This window comes from Pseudorasbora parva, chromosome 12 (assembly GCF_024679245.1).
Source record: "Pseudorasbora parva isolate DD20220531a chromosome 12, ASM2467924v1, whole genome shotgun sequence".
Lineage (NCBI taxonomy): Eukaryota > Metazoa > Chordata > Actinopteri > Cypriniformes > Gobionidae > Pseudorasbora > Pseudorasbora parva.
In genome coordinates, this window is record NC_090183.1 from 34772359 (window position 1) to 34793586 (window position 21228).

At 36.6% G+C, this 21228-nt stretch overlaps 1 protein-coding gene across 2 annotated transcripts in view; it reads left to right on the plus strand.

The window, feature by feature from the left end:
* atp10a (ATPase phospholipid transporting 10A) overlaps positions 1-21228 on the plus strand; it is a 73064-nt gene that overhangs the window by 11366 nt on the left and 40470 nt on the right. For both annotated transcript variants that reach the window (XM_067459968.1, XM_067459969.1), the window contains exons 2-3: positions 11891-12095; positions 16975-17060. In XM_067459968.1, the coding sequence (XP_067316069.1) occupies positions 11891-12095; positions 16975-17060 (291 nt within the window). The remainder of the gene's footprint in view (positions 1-11890; positions 12096-16974; positions 17061-21228) is intronic.

Below are 21228 nucleotides of genomic sequence, written 5' to 3' on the forward strand. Positions count from 1 at the left end.
ACATTTCATACTCAATGGTAATTCAAAATGCTTTGCATTGAAAAGGAATTAAAATAGTCATACAATAACCACAACAGATGCATAAGTAAGACAATGTCATGCATAATAACAATAAAAGCATTGAATCCTGAATCTTTGCATTGTTGGTTGAGTTGCCCAATGTAATGATTTGACTCAGACTGACAATGACTGAAGAGTTTACCATATAAGTGACTGTTGGGGATTTACTTTTTTACGTTTAGTGTTTATTTTAATGTTGAAGATTAACTTTTTAACTTTCTATTTATAAAACATGTTTTTTTTTATCAAGGTCTCGACAAAAATATTAAGATAAAATATTATATTAATATTAAATACAGTTTTTAATTGTAATAATAATAATAATAATAATAGGAAATATTTATCCAAGCATCAAATCTGTATATTAAAATGATTTCTAAAAGTAATGGCTTCTGAAATTTTACTTTTCCTTCACATTATTATTTATTTAATGCCAATTAAATACAGCCTTGGTGAGCATAAGGGAAACAATCAAAAATCTTACTACTCTAAACTAATGAATGGTTTGTCATCTTTTTGATGACAACCCCCCAGTTGAACCAAAAATAAGCTTGTTCTTTATTGTAGTTTTGTAATAGCCTCCCTACCTTGCCAAAAGCAGGCCACATTTCAAATTTTACTACTTTTTTTAATTATAATTTTTTTTTATATAAACTTATTGATGAGAGACTATTCAGTTATGTTCAAAATGTGAACTTGGAACCACGTCTCTAATGATTAAACTCACAACCACAAATGTGATCCAGACATACCCTATTTCTGAAAGTGCAATAAGGTAGAGCTCATCCTCAGGGTTGAATGTGCTGTAATTGCCTGGACATGAATCAAAGCGTTTCACACTCACAGTCTACAGTCCACAGGCTACTGTCAGTTAAACAGTTTAAAAGAAATTTAGTAATTTAAGTAACTTTTTTTAAGATACTTTATAAACGTTTGCTACATGTTTAAAAAAATATGATACACATAAAATTGTGCTGTGGTATACAAGCGTTATAAAAAATAACACCTGCAAAAAATAACGCTTGTATATGCTAATTTTTTGAGACTGACCTGTAAGTTAAGTTGCATTTTGTTATTATATTAATGTAAAATACCAGTAGACCGAAGTAAAGCCGAATGTTTGCAAACATTATAAAAATGTAAACATGGGTATTAGGCTATTAGTTCCCTTCACACCACAATAAATCCTTTAAATTTAATGGTATTCAGAACATAAGAATAAAAATGAAAAGTAGCTATATAAAATTCAAGCCAGAACAAATTGATTTAAGGCAAATCCAAATGTTTCCATATTTGTGATGTATTTGGATGCTATTATTTATGTAAACTATAGGCTTTGTTCTTAATTTGTATTCCAATATTGACATAAAACATGGCATACATTTCTAATCTAATATATATCTTTCTTTTTATAATATAAGCTAGATTGTGAATTGCTTTCTCTGTGCAACATCCCCATGACCACCCTAATATGTCTCTGCTTCCTCTCAATGAGCATGTTTATCTACTTACAGCTGGACACTGTCTGATACTACTGGCCCACAATGCCATGTGCCTATAATCAGTAATGCGTTTAAACATAGGTTCAGATTAATGCGAGACCAAATATTATAGGGTTCAAATCTGGACTCAGACCAAGGCCAAACCATGAGCCTGATAGACTTATTCTAAAGCCACTTCTTTGTTGTCTTTGCAATATGGGCAGAAGCATATCTAGTTGAAAAATAACATCTGATCATTCCTCTTTAGATACAACTTTGTATTTGTGGGAAGCAAGCCATTCTTCTGTAATCCAAAAGCATTAAAGATGCCCTAGAATGAAAAATTTAACTAACCTTGCCATAGTTAAATAAAAAGAGTTCAGTACATGGACATCACATACAGTGAGCCTCAAACACCATTGCCTCCTAATTCATATATAAATCTTGTTTGTGGAAAACATCACGGAAAAACAGCCTATTTTCAACATAACGCCAACTGTGATGCAATAGCTGGGATCCTTAATATGTACGCCCCCAACATTTGCATGTCAGCTTCTAATCTAAATTTGCCTATATTTCATCATAAACACATAACTCAAAAGCTAACTACGTTTACTACTACTGTTTAGTTGCTTACAGATCGCTCAGTTGATCATTGTAGCTAACTTCATCTTCACCATCTAAGTTGAAACAATAGTCATTTTGTTAAATAAATATACATTTTTGAGAATTAAAGTATGATTATTTATTTTGCATTCAAAGTTAAGAAGCTATTATTGTAAAATCATTGCCATGACGGGTGGTATAGATGTGTTAGCTGTCATTGAGCAGCAGTGCAGTGAAACAGCCAATCAGAGCAGAACTCTGCAATAATATTCATGACTCTTCCAAATAAGGCAAAAACAGAGCATTACATCCTAGGGACAATTTCTAGGGTTGTAAATGGACCTGTAAAACTGTATCTGGACAATTTTTGACCTTAAATAAGCCACATACCCTCTATGTAGATATCAGAGATCAATTTAAAATATAGTTTCAAATCATTCTAGGGCACCTTTAAATTACTTTTCACAGTGAAGTAGCTCACCAAAGCCTGCATCTAAAACGGCTCCCCACATTATGACACCTCTTCTTCCGTGCTTCACTGTGGTAGAGGCACATTTATTATTATATTTCTCAGCAGATTTTCGAAGATACCTCTCTGGAGCATTCCCACGCAACTTGTGATTCATCATTACGCACACAGCTTTCCATATTCTGACAAAAATGTCATTCTGTCTTTGTTTTTCTGAGACAACAATTTTAAGTAGTGCATTTAGCTTACTGGTTGTCATAACCAATAATTTTAGAAATTTAGGGCTCTATTTTAATTATCTGAGCGCATGTACTGAACCACATGCCACAGGTGCACTTAGGGCGGGTCCGAATCCACTTTTGCGAGTTTAAAGAGGTGGTTGCATGTGATTTCACTTTTTTTCAAAGTTACAGCGCTGAAAGTTCAATGCAAACAGAGATATTGTCTTTTAAACTTATGGCAGTTTATTGTCTGCAAAAACGTCCGGTTTGGACTACAACGAGCTTCTTCCTGGGTTGGTGACATCATAAACCCTTGATATTAACATAAACACTGCTCCAGATGTGACTTCTGCCCGTAATGGTAAGGGGCGTGGTGTTTCCAGACGACCTGTGCTTGGCACTTCAGCCAATAAAAATACATGAAACTACATTTGGCCATCTAACCAATCTAAGACCATTGCGTTTTTCGGAGGGATGGCCTTCATAGAAGCAGGAAGCAAACAAGCTATTAAAAGGACAGCGGAGACAGTGGTGTGGAATATAAGAAAAATACGGCATTTAAAAAAAAAAAAAAGTAAGACATGTTATACTGCGCCTCATAAACACAACCACGCCTAGAACAAAAACAAGGACCCACCCCATTAAATGTCGCGTTCTTTGCATGTTTTCGAAGCTTTGATTATTTTTACAGTGTGCAATATAACATGAGTTCATGTTTCGCGTGTAAAAAAACAGTATTTTTCACACAATTTACTTATCTGTACGGTAGGGCTGCACGATATTGGAAAAAAATTACATTGCGATATTCTTTTCCCTAACGATATATATTGCGATTATTAAGAGCCATCAATCCAGGCTAAAGTCAATAATTACCATTCCGTGATATAAATAATTTCACTAATAAGCAAGCTTCATTACAAGTGACAAAAAGAAATGTTGGAAAGTATGTGCAAACATGAAACTGAGGGTGCTTTCACACCTGCCTCATTTAGTTCGGTTGAATCGTACTAGAGTTCGTTTCCCTCTTTGGTGCGGTTCGTTTGGTCAGGTCTGAAAGCAGCAATCGCACTCGGGTGCGCACCAAAAGCGGACCAAACAAGCGTACCGAGACCTCCTTGAAGAGCTGGTCTCGGTACGATTTCAAACTAACTCTGGAGCGGTTTGTTTGTGGTGAGAACGTGATCCGACCTCGAACAGAACCAACTGCAAAAGTACTGATCATTTTTGGACTGAACCAGCTGCCGTAGTTAGCTGCGCTGACATTGTGTGCATGATATTATTACCTGATAGATCGTTGGCAATATTTTCGGAAGATGAGCATCTCAAGAGTTAATAATTAATGCACGCCTCCTCTTGAAGTGACGAGCGATGCACGCTCGCCGTCTGCAGTGCATTAGAACGTTGTTTTCATGTCGCATCCGCGCTTCGTTATAGAAATGTTTTGTCCGCATACTGTGGTAAATACACACAGTGTAATAGAATATTGCCAGGGACAAAACTGGCCCGCGCAGTCGTCTCGCCATAGTGTTATTATAGTTTGCTGGCTTTGCCTCTTCTGTTGGAATTTTCCCACATGTAAATTCTGACCAATCAAACAGCAGTTTAGGAAATACGCCATGGCCAATGAGTGATGTGGATGTTGTCACGTGCCTGCGTTTTGGTTCGTTTCAACTGTTCGGACCAAAGCAATCAGTGTGGTGTGAAAAGGAACCAAAAATCTGAAAAATGCAACAATGTATAATTGTTTGCCCTTGGTTCGGACCAAATGAACCGAACTAGAGATGTGAAAGCACCCTAAACCTCCAGTAGGTGGCAGCAGGTGACCATCTTAATGAGTGAGTCACTGAGTCGTTTATTCAAACGATTCATTCAAACGCTGAATCGTTCACACTTGTTGCTATGAGTGAGGCGAGTTACGGTTCTGCTGTGAACGATTTTCACTGCTGAAATAGAACAAAAACAATAAATATTGCATCTAAAATGTAAGTGACTAAGTGAATGTTAATTAGTTGTTTATGGAACTGTCATATGAAATCAGTGTCATTGTCAGTCGTGATGGTATTCAGGAAAACGCTCTAGTGTTGAGAGGCTGCACGAGCGTGAACAGCGCGAGCTTATTATCATCAGTTCATTATATATTATCCACAATCGATCGCCACTTACACTAAATTGATGAACAAACATTCTTGCATTTTGGTGATTCGCTTGTTATTTTTTGTTTTAATCAGGCTCTTGTCCGTCAGTCAAGTAAAATTATCTTTAACTTGTCCCTTCAAAACATCCACATGTCCCGGACAAGCATTAATGTCGTGCCCTGCTTTGTATTCGTCGTAAAGATCGTTGTGATGCCATTTTAAGTGATCAGACAAATTGGTGGTGTTTTCTTGTTTTGTGGCCACAAGACACTCCATGCAAAGTACCTCTTTTTGTTCAACATCCTCCTTTATGTAGCCAAAATAGTCCCGAAAAGATGATTTCTGGTAAGAACCTTTTTTTTTTTTTCCTCTGCGGATCCTCTTCGTTGCGCATTTTGGCAGTGAATGTTTGGCCGTGAGCAGTGAGCAGCGGCACAGCGAACAAATCTATGCAGGCATGAGGAACATGCATGTCACTCCAGCAACAAACTGTGTTTATTGTGTGCTACCATTCTCTTAATATATTAAGGGCGGAGGGTTAGTCAACAAACGGTTCTAGTGACATCATTCCTAAAGGAAGGGCAGCGGTGTAGTCCAAACCGGCCGTTCGCTGTAGGCTTTGAAAGGGAACTTTTGTTAAATAAAATATCTCGCTTGGCATTAAACTTTGAGCGTTATCATTTTACAGGTATTATTAATGCTCTAACAGTAACATTACACACTAACTAAAGTTTGAAAGATGGAATCGCGAAGAACGGGACCTTTAACAACTAGAAAGTGGTTGGCACGGTCCAAAAGGGTTGTCCCTGTCTCGCACTTGTGATGCCACGGCCGTGCAGAAAAATAAAATGCCTCCCAGACATAGATGTGAAATGAGGGGAGAAATCCATTTGTTTGTAGTCTACTTTAAATGAGAAATAATTGCAGTTCTCTGTTCAACCACTATTGAGTTATTGCTATAGTGTTAGACCCGGTGAATGTGGCTTACAGGTTTCATAGAGAGAATTATGTCACGTGTGAGTCATGTTTGCCATCCAAATATTTCAGTATGAGAGACAATATGAAATGCAAAGACATGAAATACACCGTCATGTTTTAATGGTACCGTCATGTTACACCACAAGTGTAGCCTGCAAACTCAACAAAACATCAGTAACATGTCAGTTTAAATAGATGTGTGTGTGGTTTGGGTTTCAGAGGTATTTAGATAACTATAAAAAAGTTCACGTGTTCCCTTGAACATACTTGGCTAATAGATCTATTTAATGACTTCAGTTTTTTTTATATACTTGAAGCATTTAAACCGATATGATGGCCTATATCATTTTAAATTATTCAATTAGTTTTTATATTGTATTATAGGCTGTTATAATTATATTATATTGTAAGCCTAATAAATTATTTCTCACAAGGGGATTGTTTAGTAATCCTTTCCATAAATTATTATTATTATTAATATTATTTTTTAAACCCTGATATAGAAAATATTAGAAATTCATAAGTAATAAACAAACATTTAAATTAGCCTGTCACCAATAAAAATCAATCTCAGTGTAACTATTTTCCATATATTATATTATTTTAAAGAATTGTGGGGGAGATTTTTAATAGTTTTTCTTGGTAAAGAAGGCAGTCAACAGCATTGTAAAAAAACAAAACAAAAAACAACTCTCAGTCAAATTAAAATGTGATTAATTTGACATATGAATTAACTGCTTTTAAAAAATATATATTTAAAGGAAAACTCCAGTATAAAATTAACCTAGGGGTAATAACACGGTCCCTACATTCAAACCGAAGCATTGAGAACTTTGTAAGAGTTTAATAAGAAGATACTTTATAAAGACAGTACATTAAACGTAAACGTCTACGTGTATTTGTCTGTAAACGTGTAATGTACTGTCTTTATAAAGTATCTTCTTATTAAACTCTTTGTACACTTACAAAGTTCTCAATGCTTCGGTTTGCATGTAGGGACCCTCATCATATTTTGAGCCTTGTTAGTGGTATTAACTAGCGATTTTAATTTTGCCTGTCCAATGCCCCTTACACTAGCGTCATAAGCTAATCTGTTTTTAGAGATACAACTCTTTACATTCGATTTTCATGAAAATGAATCCCAGAGAAAGATCTACTCAGTAACCATGTGTTAAATACCCCAAGTTTCATTTTTCACCGGAGTTGTCATTTAATATATCACCTAAGTTACATGAAGAGTAAAAAAAAATAGAAATGGTACATTTAAAGTTAAAAGTTCTAACTGCATGATGAAACCTGTGTGTGTGTGTGTACGTTTACATTTGCTGTACGGGTCTGGTTGGTATAAAGAATGTTTTTTCTCAGGTGATCAAAATGTCCGCCCAATAGAGAAGTTTTGCTCAGGGAGAAAAGAAATTAGAGGGAACATTGGTCATGGGTGTATTCTGGGCATAACGTGCATTAAACCAACCAAGAGTTATTTGAAAACAGATTCGCTATTTGCGAGTGGAAAGTCTGAATGCTTCTCCAGAGAGGAGTCCTTTTATTTTAATATTAAAAACTGTTTGTGTGCTGCTGCGCATCCCTGTGTGTAATAAGCAGTGTGTTCGCATGTTGTGTACCCGCCTATAGGTGGATATTACTAACGTGCTTTTTAAATGGCAATTTTGTTGGTCAATGATGCCATCATTTTCTGTTGCCTCAAAACATCAACGCGCCAACAATGCACCTGAACAACACTCGTTTTCAGACCAGCACGCCTATGGCTGAACAGATGGGTGTGAGTGCATTTGCTATTTAAACAAGTTGGACGGGATTTTTTTATTAATTTTTTCATCAAGAGGGTCAATAACTTTCTGGTGGCCATCATTTTGGTGGCCTTTCCTCTTTGCCAACAGGTGACATTTTCTGTTTTTCCCTCTTAAACATTGGATAATTAGTCCTTCCTTGTAAACAACTATTGAATCCGATTTTGTGTAAGAAGTTGTGCACTGTTTTTTTGCCACGTTTCTCTGTGGCAGTAAAAGAGCACTCTTGTGTGTGGAAGGGCGGGAAAAGGAACAGAAGGAAGGTTTGTTTAGCAGCAGTCTCAGAGAGCCAGAGTCCCTGCAGCCATGTTTGCCAAAGCCCTGTAATATTATTTTTGTCCTCCTGAAATAGGCGTCATGTTGTCCATCATGTTAGGCCTGCACCATGATGAACACTACTCCCACTTTTGAACACGGCACAGATGTGGTTTGTTTATTGTTCAGTCCTGTGTGGAGTTTGTTTGGTCTTGTTGTTTTTCACTTTCAGTGCTTACAGATATGTTCACTGTTAATGCAGGAAACAACAGAAGCATCAGAGGCAAATGACAAAATATGTTTATGGTAAATAAAGCAAATTATAAAAATTGAACACCTTGTCTTTAGAGTTTCGAGATGGTTCAGCACAGCTCTCTGAATGGAAACAAAAGCCCCTTTCACACATACAGTCTTTACTGGTAAATTACCGGGAAGAGATCATGTGTGAGCATGACCTTTTCCAAATTACAGTTAAATTGTTTCTGGCAATTTACCAGTAAATTACCAGTATGATGCTGTGTGAGTTCAGAATGAGGATTACACGTACGAAGCATATACGAGTTCCGAACACGCTGACACAACATTTTTGCTTTGGGCCAATCGTGATTATGCCACGTTGTTTACAGTAAGCCCCGCTGATTTTTAGGCCCCGTCCACACGGAGACGCGTTTAGCTGTATACGTATAAATTTTGTACCGTATCAGCGTTTCGTCCACACGGATCCAGTGTTTTAGAAGCATGAATCCGATATTTTTCGAAACCGGGTCCCAAAGTGGGTAAATCTGAAAACGATCATCTTCCGTCTTCGTGTGTACAGCGAATCCGTATATTTTCTGAAACGGTGATGTCATCACACTACGTCCGGCAAGGTGAAAGAGTTTAGGGATACAACTACGGATACAGCTAATATCAATATTGCGTCATTTAATTAACGTATCTGCATTATTGTAAGGGTATGTTTTGGGTTGGGGTAGGTGTAGGCATTAATAAAACACATCTGTTAAGTAGCAAATGTATTTATTGTTATTTTATTGAGATTTTGGCTCACCTCCGACCATTGCTATACCCCTGCTAGCCACAACTCTTCTTCTCCGTTTTTAGTGTATTTCTGTGGCAGAATTACAGCGCCACACACTGGCCTGGCATGCAAACTACATCGTTTTTAGTCCGTTTTCTTAATCTGGTGTGGACGCAGATATTTCTTGAAACGAGGGGAAAAAAAGATTGGATTAGGAAATCGCTGGCTTCGTGTGGACGGGGCCTTAATAGTTTTGTAAATATGCACTAGTTGGACATCTTTGACCGTTACCCCACGTCTCACAGCTTTTTCAGCGTGTCACGCTTGAGACCCTGCCTTTTTCATTCATCAGTGCTGCGGCTCTGCAGTTGGATATTATTATGCACGTCTCGTGTTTTTAAGAGCAAAATCATGTTCTGTTTGATCATCCCCTTATGCTGCTCGTGTCACTCAGACGTCAAAAAAAGTTGTCAAATTGAACAGATAGTGGAACTAAAGCACTTTTTCTCACGCGGGCGAATGAAGACAAAGGTGCAGCTTTAAACATAATTTCTGATGACTGACATCACAGAATTTAGCGGTATGTTGGTGCTGATGTGTGAATGGTGTCTTATATATGTGCATTTACCAAAAAAATCAGTCTGGTGTCGGTAATTTTCCGCAATTGCTGTGTGAAAGTGAATACATTTTTGATGTACATTCTGTTCTGAATTATTTTTGTATTTTTTTCACCAGCATCTGTGTATCTTTTATTTCTTTGCCATTATCTCAATCAATGAATCTGAGGCTTTCTAGAAGAAATTTAGTTCTCTACCTTAGTATAGTAATCCACCCATAGATCCAGATACACTGACATATATAATATATATATATATACACTCCTTTTTTAAATTGCTTGATTAAAATGAGCTAAAGCAACACAATTGCTATACATTTTGTCAAAAAAACTGTGTGGCTTGTTAGTTCCCAGTATGATTTGGATATGGCTAAATCAAGAGCGAGTAAATGTTATTTTGTATGTAAACGTTTTTTTAATGTATTTTTGACCAAAAGGAGAAAGGGGAGACTTGATTGTGTTTAATAGTTTAATATTAAATTATATTTTAATTATTAGAAGAATTTAAATGATTATGGGTTACCATTGTGGAAAAGAGTGGAGCATTTGCTTAGACTGTGGACTAATACAACTAATGTCATTACGGCTTTTCTGAAGACGCTTTTAATGCTTAGCATTTAAGATGCTAATGTGTGTTATTGCTAGCTAAAAGTTTGTAAACTAGTTAGTGCAGTATTATAATTCAGTTGTGTAAAATTAAAGTATATAAATTTGAAGTGGAGGAATAAATATATGACATTGAATATCTGAATCACGTCAGGGAGTCACACAAAATTCATTTTAAAACTACTTAATTGAGACAGTAAAAATGTATTCATTCCATGTTGAAGTTACATGAAAAAATAGTTTGTTTATCGCAATTGATTAATGTGGGGCCGATGTACACAATTAAATAATGTAAATCAAACACTTTTTTTCAGTACAGGACAACCCAATTGCTGGGCTAAAACAACCCAATTGCTGGGCTAAAACAGCTCAATCGCTGGGCAAAAACAACCCAACCACTGGGCTAAAACAGCTCAATCGCTGGGGTAAATCAACCCAATTGTCGGGACACTGTTTATTTGTTTGTTACAAACATTATATACAGCAGGGTTTCTCGACCTTTTGCTTACTGCGACCCACTTTTTTTGTATGCCAGTAATTCGACCCACTAAGGCTGGAAATAAATTACATACATTTTAGACCTAGGCTAGTTTATAAAAATTCAGCTGTTCATGGTTTGTTAATGTTAGTTCACAGTACATTAACTATGTTAACAAGATTTTAATAATGCATTAGTAAATATTGAAAGTGCAGTTCATAATTAGTTCATGTTATCAACCATATTGTAAAGTTTTACCATTAATTTCACGAAAATATTTTTTTTTTCAATAATTACGCTGACTATGAGGCAAACTGATTTATTTATTTTTACTCACATTAATGTGACATTTGAGACTGACGCTCTGAAACGATGATATCCAGTGGATATCCGGTGGAGTTGGGACAAGGGCCACTCGTTGCACTCAAACTACCTGTTGTCGGTCTATTCCTGCTTTTTGTTTTCATTGCAGTCACTGTTTAAAAATCCCGACTCACAAAGATAGGTGGTGCTGAATGGCAAGAGAAACTTCATTGCGCGATCTGCGAGTTCTGGATATTCGTGTCTGGTTTGAATCCAGAAGGTATTATAATTATATTGTCGCTGTCGTTACTAAGCAACGGGGTAAAACGCTTGCGTAAAGAGAGTAGGACCTTGTTTAAAAAGAGCCGTTCGTGGCAGTGATACAGTATTGTGATAGGACAGTTTAGAATTAGCGTTAGGAAGTTACGGCAATAATGATTCAACATACAAAATTCGAAAATAGGAGAATGCATAGAAAGTCTCGCGACCCCCTATAGAATGATCCGCGACCCACTAGTGGGTCGCGAAACACTGATTTACAGTTTTAGCATGCGATTCTGTATAAGTCAAAATATACATCAAACATGTTTATGCCAGACTTGTTTGGTAAGATTTATATTGTAATGATAATATTTTACATGCAACATTATGGTCTCTGACCCCAAACATAGAAATGGTAAGGGGATTCTTATTTTATCATTTTAACTATAGGATTAAATTGAATCATCTGAATATTGAAGGGCATGTATGCCTATAGGAAGCAGTGGTGTCTGAGATAACACAGCCTCTTTCCCTGGCTACATCAATATGAATAAATTACATTTACAATTATTATGTTTTCTTGTGCCCTTTGTAGGAGTGAGAAACGGTATATGGAGAAATACTGGAAGGAGGTACGTGTCGGAGACTTCATTCGTCTGCGCTGCAATGAGATTCTGCCTGCGGACGTTCTTCTGCTCAGCAGCAGCGACCCGGACCGCCTGTGTCACATCGAGACGGCCACACTGGACGGCGAAACCAACCTCAAACAGAGGCAGGTGGTGCGCAGCTTTATCGACCTGGTGAGTGTTTGGGACTGTGGAGTGTTTGCTGTGAAAGTTGAGTAAAGAACTGAATAGAAGCATCCTGGTGTCAAGAAGAGTTAATGTGATGATGTGTGTATTCAGCTGGTCTGCGTTTGCCCACTGAGATAACTTTAGTCAATTCACACCAAAGTCAAATATTAATTTTCTCTAGCGCTGCTCATCCTGTATATGCTATGTCCTAAGATGTCAATTAGAGAGATCTGATAACAGTTTGGCAACAGAGACCGTATTAAAACAGTTCACCCCAGAAAATTATCTTAATCCAACATAAATGTTCATGTTGCTATCGTTTCATACAACAAAAGGGACAAAGCTTGTGCCCTATATATTCCAACTCTTCTAAAATCTTAAGATTTATGTGAGGAACAGACTGAAATTTTGCAACATGAAGGTGAATTAGGGATAGCTCAATACCACTTTTTTCATGTCCGATATTGTAAGCACACCCACATACACGCATAGATGTTGCCTATGACAAAAACTAGTGAAAAGCTGCTTCCATCCAGTCCAGTTGCACTTTTAATACTTAAAGGAAGTGTATGTGAGTTTGTGGCCAAAACTGGTACTGCAATCACTTTCAAATGACTGTAGAGCGGTGTATCCCCCCTCCCCCTCCCTCTAACTTGAGGTTGCCAGATAGGCTGCAGGATCCAGCAGGAACGTTTGTAGCTGCAGCTGTGTTAACTAAAGCAGAGCAGGCAACCCATATGCCGAAACACTACTGACTTTGTGATTGGTAGATAGGTGGAGGGTGGAGCTTCAGGCCAAAACACAACATGTCAACATCAACATCAGTTGAGGGCTGCTACAACAACTTTTAAATGACAATATCCTGGCCAGACTACTGTTGTCAGTGATTTAAGTATTTGAAATTAGCATGATTTCTTAATGTCAAGTGACATATCAGGGCCATTTTATGATTCATTGAAATACATTTCTTACATACAGTTCCTTTAATACTTATGCGCAAAATTTGAATGTCACTTAAAACATTTGTGAATAAAGTGGTTTCATCCCATGTGTTCAAGAGAACACAATTGTAATTTCCTGAAGAATTGGAGCAAAATGTCTCATAAAAAAAAGAAGTTCCTTCAATTGGGAAAGCCACTGTGGCTCTTTTTTTCCTATATCATTAATGACTTGTGCTTCAAAACGTGCAGACAACACGCAATAAACTCTGTCATGTTCTTGCATTCAGATGCCTGTGGCCTGTTGCACAAAGCTGGTTTCTGTTGTTATCCAGATAAGTTTAAGATTAGTTTGAGCAAACTCTGGTTTTTCGGGCTCATGAAGGTGGATTGTTTTTAACAGTGTTCATCACCATGGTAACTTACACTACACGGCTAACCTGCTCTGGAGCAGGTTTTATTCTGGGTTACAGATGGCAAACTCAAACTGGACCAATCACCTGCAAGTAAAGACACAAAGCCACACCCCCTGTATCTCTCGTTCCAAATTAAAGCAGTTTTATAGTGAAAACTTTAGAGACAACATTGCTCATCTTTTGGTGCTACTTATTTATTATATTTATATTATATGAATTATAATGACTTAATTATATAAGTATATATTAATAAAAAAAAGTATATATTATATTAATATAATTATAATATTAATTCATAAGTAGTCTAATATTTATATAAAAAATATAAATAATGCATGCATTTATAATTATTTTAAACAAACAAACCGCAATCGCAATTTGGGTCATGTGCGATTATGAAAGATTTTAATTCATCAAATAACTAAATAAATGCCCAGTGTGTTAGCGAAAGAGCGGCCCTGTGATCAGGAGTAAATGCTGCCCCGAGTTGTATAACGTGCGTTTGAAAAGGCAATTACCCTGTTCAACAAAAGATAACGTTTAATAAAATGTTCTTCCTCACTTCATATCGTCAGTCGAGTTTTTGTGAGCTGATGTGGCTTCCCATCACAGAGTGAGGCAGACGATGCATTATTTTATAGTATTATATACATTGATGAAGTCTATGTCAATCAGCTCTGCATTATAATATACTTTATTATTATGAAAATACCCTTAACGGCTTGAAGAACTCAATACACCATATTTTGCTGCAGTCGTATTTATTGTCGTCATGTTTAATCAAAGCGTTTCTGTCTTCTGTTTACAGCGTTAGCTTGAATAGCTTCACATAAAGCATTTCCTGAAAACGAATGTCATTATATTACTTCTCTGAGGGAAACATGTCGTTTTCCGCTCGAGGGCGCCCTCTGGCCTTCAGTATGAATTACATTTTTGGGTAATAAATAAGAAGAAAAATAATAAAACATAATAAACTTAAAAAAATAATGCATTTATAGGACAATCCATGTTTTTATTTATTTATTTATTTATTTACAATAAATCCTTAGGCTTAGGCCATTCTAATGTTTTAGTCATAGGCTGTCTGTGACTAAAAATGTATAGGTAACCCAGCATTTTTTTTTTTTTAATAAGTTTTCTGTAAATAATAATGATAATAATAATTAGTATTGTATGAAAATGTTATTGTAATGGTAATATTTCTGTATTGTAATGGTAATATTTCCCCAAATCGTGCAGCTCTGCAACAGGCCTCTGGTGTTTGGGAATGCAATCATGTGAGACAGTTCAGGGCGGTCATTATACCAAATCATTCTGATGACAGACTTTGGCTTAGACATTTCAGAATGATTAAACCAACATTTGAGATGTTGTGCAATAAAGTACATTTAAATGTTTTCTTTTCTTTTTTTGCGCATTGAGGGATTTATTCTGTGAATGTGTTCCCCATCTAAATTTGTGCAATATGTGCAGACTTATTAGAGAAAAATATTTGAGAAAAAATTATTAGAGAAAAATAATTAAGTGCATATGTTGTAGTGTTGTCAAAAATATCGATATTTCGATATATATCGATACTGGAATATCTGAAACGATACGATTCTCAGTGTTTACAGTATCGATATCAGGTGCGCTCTCCTCTCTGACCGTCAGCGAGCTGACACACACCGGCATATTCTCACTCAGCCCGGTTAACCTCTGAGCACGGCGAACGCGCGTTCTGCTGGACTTTTTCCTCATGACAGTGTGTTAGTGTTAGTGTGTGATCGGTCTGAATTTCGCGCGGGATTGCACATAAATTAATTCTAGCCTACTAATGCCCGCAGATTTCGTGCTCCACATCTGAAGCGCACATACACAGCCTACCCTAATAAAGCCGCCTCTGACATGATACAAGTGCAAACATTTGCTTCCTTTTCCAGCATATTATTGGTCAAATACACTCAAAGAATTATCAGTGCACATCTGGAAGAGTATTAACGTAAACACAGTCCCAAACAGTTCAGGAAGAACGAGTAACAGGAACAGTGTTTAGGATCCATGCATCTGTTAGTCTTAAAGGGACGGCACTCATTTGCTATTCAAACTACAAAAAGACAAACGATCAACTGCTCTTGACTGATCAACTTGTGTAACTTTAATAGTTTCATCTGTACGCTATTGAATTTTTTACAAAGAACATTATCCAATGTTGTTTTAAATGTAATTACTATGCATTTTTTAAATTCAGTTTCTTATCTGAATGTTAGACCTACCTGAAAAAATAAAGCAGTCTTTTTAATTTTTATCTTCTATTCTATTGCATTTATTTGTGCTATTGTTTGTAATCTGTTTATTTGTTCTTATTTTATTACTGTTTACTCGTCTTTTTAAATTCAATTTACCATTCGAAATCAAGCTTTCTTGTGCTGTGTGTAAGCTATTGCAACACAATTACCCCATTGTAAAAAATACATTGAGATAGCAAAAATTTGTGAGATAATTTTAATAGTAATTGATCAATAATTGTTCAAATCAAAACGATGCCCAACCCTAAGGAACATGCTGGCCACATGAATTTTTAGTAAAAAATAACAATGAATAATAAGTTCTGTTGTCATATTAAGCATCTTATCTTATTTATTTATTTATTTATTTTTTTACTGTGGTATCGATTTAGTATCGATATATCGATATTTTAGTCTGATATCGTATCGAAGTCATAATTTTGGTATCGTGACAACACTAATATGTTGTTGTTGTTTTTATTTGTTTAAATGCAATATCCCAAAATGCACATAAAAATGGGAGGATGAAACACAGCTAATGTAAGTTTAGGCGCCTTACTCCTAGATCTGGTAAAATCTTGATTTTTAAAAGCCGCAGTTACAAACTACTGTGTTAGTAGGCAACCTTCTTATTTTCTTCTATTTGTGATCGTACTGCATAAATATTTGCACAATAAAAGTAATTTCTTTTGGATTGTATGGTACAGACACGATAGCTACAATATAACAAATTAATAGTATAAATAAATATCATTAGATCATTTTATCTTACAAATCTATCACAGTATGAAAGGCTTCAATATAAAGCGGCACAAAAGTGCTTATGTGCATCCAGAATGTTTGATGTGCTTAAAGCATCGTGAATTTATGGGCAGACCCTCGATCTGCGATGAAAGTTCATAACAGTTAGAGAACAAAAAATGATATACATATTCTGTGTGTGGAACACTGATTAAAAAGGGAGATGTAATACTATTTTTTTTCTAAAAAACTGAGAGTTTTTGAGTGCATTTACTGTGTGAATTATGAATTATATTGAGTCCTCTACTCCTGATGAACATTGGAACATCTTGGAGTTTTACCATGCTGACTCTTGTAACTGAACGCGACACGCTGTTTGAAAATGCCAAATAGAGAATTACATTTGCAAGCTGCTGCGAAGGGAAGAGAAATTTCAAAAATGAATATGGTGTCTGTTCCTCAAAGCGATTTAATGGATACTTAATGGATACGATTTAATGGCGATTTTGTTTTTCATTTGCAGGACTGTGAGTTTGATCCGTTTAAGTACAACAGCATTATTGAATGTGAGAAGCCCAACAATGACCTCAACAGATTTCGTGGATACATGTAAGTAAAATGCACTGGCCAACCTAATCATTTGAAAAAAAAAAAGAAAAAAAAATTAACAATTCATGTTATGGAAATGTCATGTCAGTGTTGCATGGTCTTTTGTTATATCTGTGTATTGTGAATTAGTTTAGCTCTAACAATATACACTCACCTAAAGGATTATTAGGAACTAGGGATGGATATTTTCCCAAAATATTGCATTTGAATATTTGGGCTCATAAAAATCGAATATTCGAATATTATTTAAATTAGCTATTTTGAGAAAGAGATGTTTTTTTTTTTTAACAACAGGTCTTTGTCATTTCTGAACAAGCTTATGATTAGGCAATGTACACAATGCGCTTACGTTATATCTTAAGTTTTTAAAACATTAAACAGTATGTGTAAAACAAAATGTCTAAAGCAGCACGAGTGGAAAAAACAGAGCGGAGGCAGAGCAGAGCACGCCACTTATCGTGCAGAACGTAAACGCACGCACGCACGCACGCACGCGCACGCGCGAGCCGTTATATGGTTGTGGTGTTTGTATCATTTCACATTTTCATGTTGAGAGAAATTATAATATTATTGGATGATGATATTCTCGGGTGAGAAAATGCGTAGCGCTGACAGACATTGCGGAGACAAAGGTAACGATTAAGTAAAGTTTGAGTGAAGCACTTTGTTTTCTGTTCTGAATCCCTCAACGAATAAGCATTTGACTCTCGAGATCATTTTGTTATCATAAGTTATCTCACTCTCACTCGGGGTACAGATGAGCTTACCTGCACTCGTGATGCAGTGATCGCCGTCTTTCCTCACTCGAGTTTGGATGTCATGTGATTCTCATTGCTCTGTTGATAACTCAGTTTCATAATTGATTTAATCAAAAGTAACTCCATTTTGTAAGATCATTTTCAATTTTCATCTAAGTAATTCCAAACATCGCAAGGCAGATGACGACATTGTGATCAAATACATTCAGCTTATTAACCCACTCCACAGCACCACCAAGTGGATTTGGTTATAACTGCGAGATTTAGAAGGATTTATTATGGATTCACTGCATTTACAGCCAGCAATTCAACGCAGTTAAATTTAAATAGTATTTTTTAGTTTGCGAATATTAATTACAGAGAAAAATATTCGACTATTTGTGCACACTCCTATTAGGAACACCATATTAATACTTCGCCTTCAGAACTGCCTTAATTCTACGTGGCATTGATTCAACAAGGTGCTGAAAGCAATCTTTAGAAATGTTGGCCCATATTGATAGGATAGCATCTTGAAGTTGATGGATATTTGTGGGATGCACATCCAGGGCACGAAACTCCCGTTCAACCACATCCCAAAGATGCTCTATTGGGTTTAGATCTGGTGACTGTAAATTTTAGTACTCATTTAGTGAACTCATTGTCATGTTCAAGAAACCAATCTGAAATTATTTGAACTTTGTGACATGGTGCGTTATCCTGCTAGAAGTAACCATCAGAAGATGGTACATGGTGGTCATGAAGGGATGGACATGGTCAGAAACAAGGCTCAGGTAGGATGCGGCATTTAAACGTTTCCCAATTGCACTAAGGGGCCTAAAGTGTGCCAAGATAACATCCCCCACACCATTACACCACCACCACCAACCTGCACAGTGGTAACAAGGCATGATGGTTCCATGTTCTCATTCTGTTTACGCCAAATTCTGATTCTACCATCTGAATGTCTCAACAGAAATCGAGACTCATGAGACCAGGCAACATTTTTCTAGTCTTCAACTGTCCAATTTTGGTGAGCTTGTGCAAATTGTAGCCTCTTTTTCCTATTTGTAGTGGAGATGTGTGGTACCCAGTGGGGTCTTCTGCTGTTGTAGCCCATCCGCCTCAAGGTTGTGCATGTTGTGGCTTCACAAATGCTTTGCTGCATACCTCAGTTGTAACGAGTGGTTATTTCAGTCAAAGTTGCTCTTCTATTGCACTTCTATTGAATCAGTCGGCCCATTCTCATCTGACCTCTAGCATCAACAAAGCATTTTCACCCACAGGACTGCCGCATACTGGATGTTTTTCCCTTTTCACACCATCCTTTGTAAACCATAGAAATGGTTGCGTGTGAAAATTCCAGTAACTGAGCAGATTGTGACAAACTCAGACCGGCCTGTCTGGCACCAACAACCATGCCACGCTCAATTTCTTAAATCACTGTACTTTCCCTTTCTGACGTTCAGTTTGGAGTTCAGGAGATTGTCTTGACCAGGACCACACCCCTAAATGCATTGAAGCAACTGCCATGTGATTGGTTGATTAGATAATTGCATTAATGAGAAAATGACCAAGTGTTCTTATTAATCCTTTAAGTTTGAGTGTATATGTGTAGCTTATAATGTAATATCCCATCTGGAAATTTTAGACTCTTTAAATAAAATTATTTTTTTATTCCATAAGCCAGGGTTCTCAAACTCATCTCATGTAGGGCCGCTGTCCTGTGGGCGTCTAGCTCCAACATGTTCCAAAACACCTGCCTGGAAGTTTCAAGTAATCCTGAAGACCTTGATTGGCTGATTCAGTTGTTTAATTAGGGTTGGCGCTAAACTCTGTAGGACAGTGGCCCTCCAGGAGCCGAGTTTGAGACCACCGCCATAAGCCATTTAGATCAAGCAGATCTTCCCATTGTTTTGTTTTGCTATCAGTGATTAAAATTCCATTTATCTCTTGAGATTTAAATAACCAGATGAATGGTTATTTTGTGACCCACATAGATACAGTTTAATATGTGTGAAGGAGAAATGGTGTGTATTTCTCTTACTTCAGCATTATTCTTGTGACTTTGCAACCCTGTTATTCTACCCAATTACTCTACCTCTCACCAGTAGTGTCTCTGTTGGAGATCTGTAGGAATGGGTCACAAAGTCTGTTATTTGCTAGTGTTTAATATTGGTAGATGGAAGGAGGCCATAAATAATGCTGCCATGCTGCTGTTGAAGTATGCCAAATGTTTTAGATGCATGCAAATATGATATTTTAAGGGTCATTCTACAAATGAGTGCAATTTGTGACCCTCATTTATATTATCATATATCGTATTTACTGTAACCAGTTGCCAAATTTTAATTGTTACTACACTGTAAAAAAAATTCAGGTCTCCAATGAAGGATTATAAAAACATCTGCAAATATACACACTTTGATGAGAACAAAAGTTAGCATTTAGTCTTTATCATCTGTATGTCATACTTGTATATTCCAGCAGATATGTGTTATTAATAAGGCTTAAAGTTGTGTCCCCAGGTTATGCCTTTCACTGTTACAGTCATATGTTTTCCCTTTTTGTATGTACTATTCTATACAGAAACTTGAATAAGTTATTCAATTTATCTTATTTTGTGTTATGAGTATTAGTAAGGTTGAAATGTCAACCCTGTTTACATGATATTGGTCTATTACCATGCTAGAGTAAATGATTTTGATAGTAAAGTTGATATTTGTTGAGAAATCATCGTTCAGTTTTGAGAAGTCAACCCAGTTGCCTTTCTGACAGTATAAATACATTTATTTATTTAATTAATGAAATGTTGAATATCCTACAAATTGTTGTTTTAATCACTTTATCAAACTGTAAAATGCACCCGTTTCATAGAATGATCCATGCATTCCTTTTCATTTTCGCTTTTTAAAAAGGTTTGTAAATCTGGTCTTTAGACTCTGTGGTTTCGGATTATTCTCTGTATATCTTAAATAAAATAATGGATAATGCATACAGGTCATAGGCTTGATTCATAATATATTCAAGCAGACTGCTGTAGCAGTAGTGAAACAGGAACTTTAGCCCAGTCATGGCTGTGCAGGTTGGTGTATATCTCCCGTGTTTGGAAGAAAACCTGCTGCACATGGTATGGTAATGACAGCAGGGCCAGCGAGTCAGCTGACAGGAACCAGAAGGATTATGACATTTATTTCCCTGGATGATGGAGAACAGATGCTTCTGGTGTGCTGCCAGCTTTTTTTGTCCAGTTACCACAAAGTGGCTTACTGGAGCAAAAGGGGGAACATGGTGCACGATGGGCACCAAGGACTGCCTTGTTTGAGGGACAGCTTATTGCATTAAGATACATATCATCCCAGCTGCTGAATATGTGCAGTGTAAGCTAAGGAGATAATATCTGGAGGGCATAGGCATGTCTGTAGTGTGCC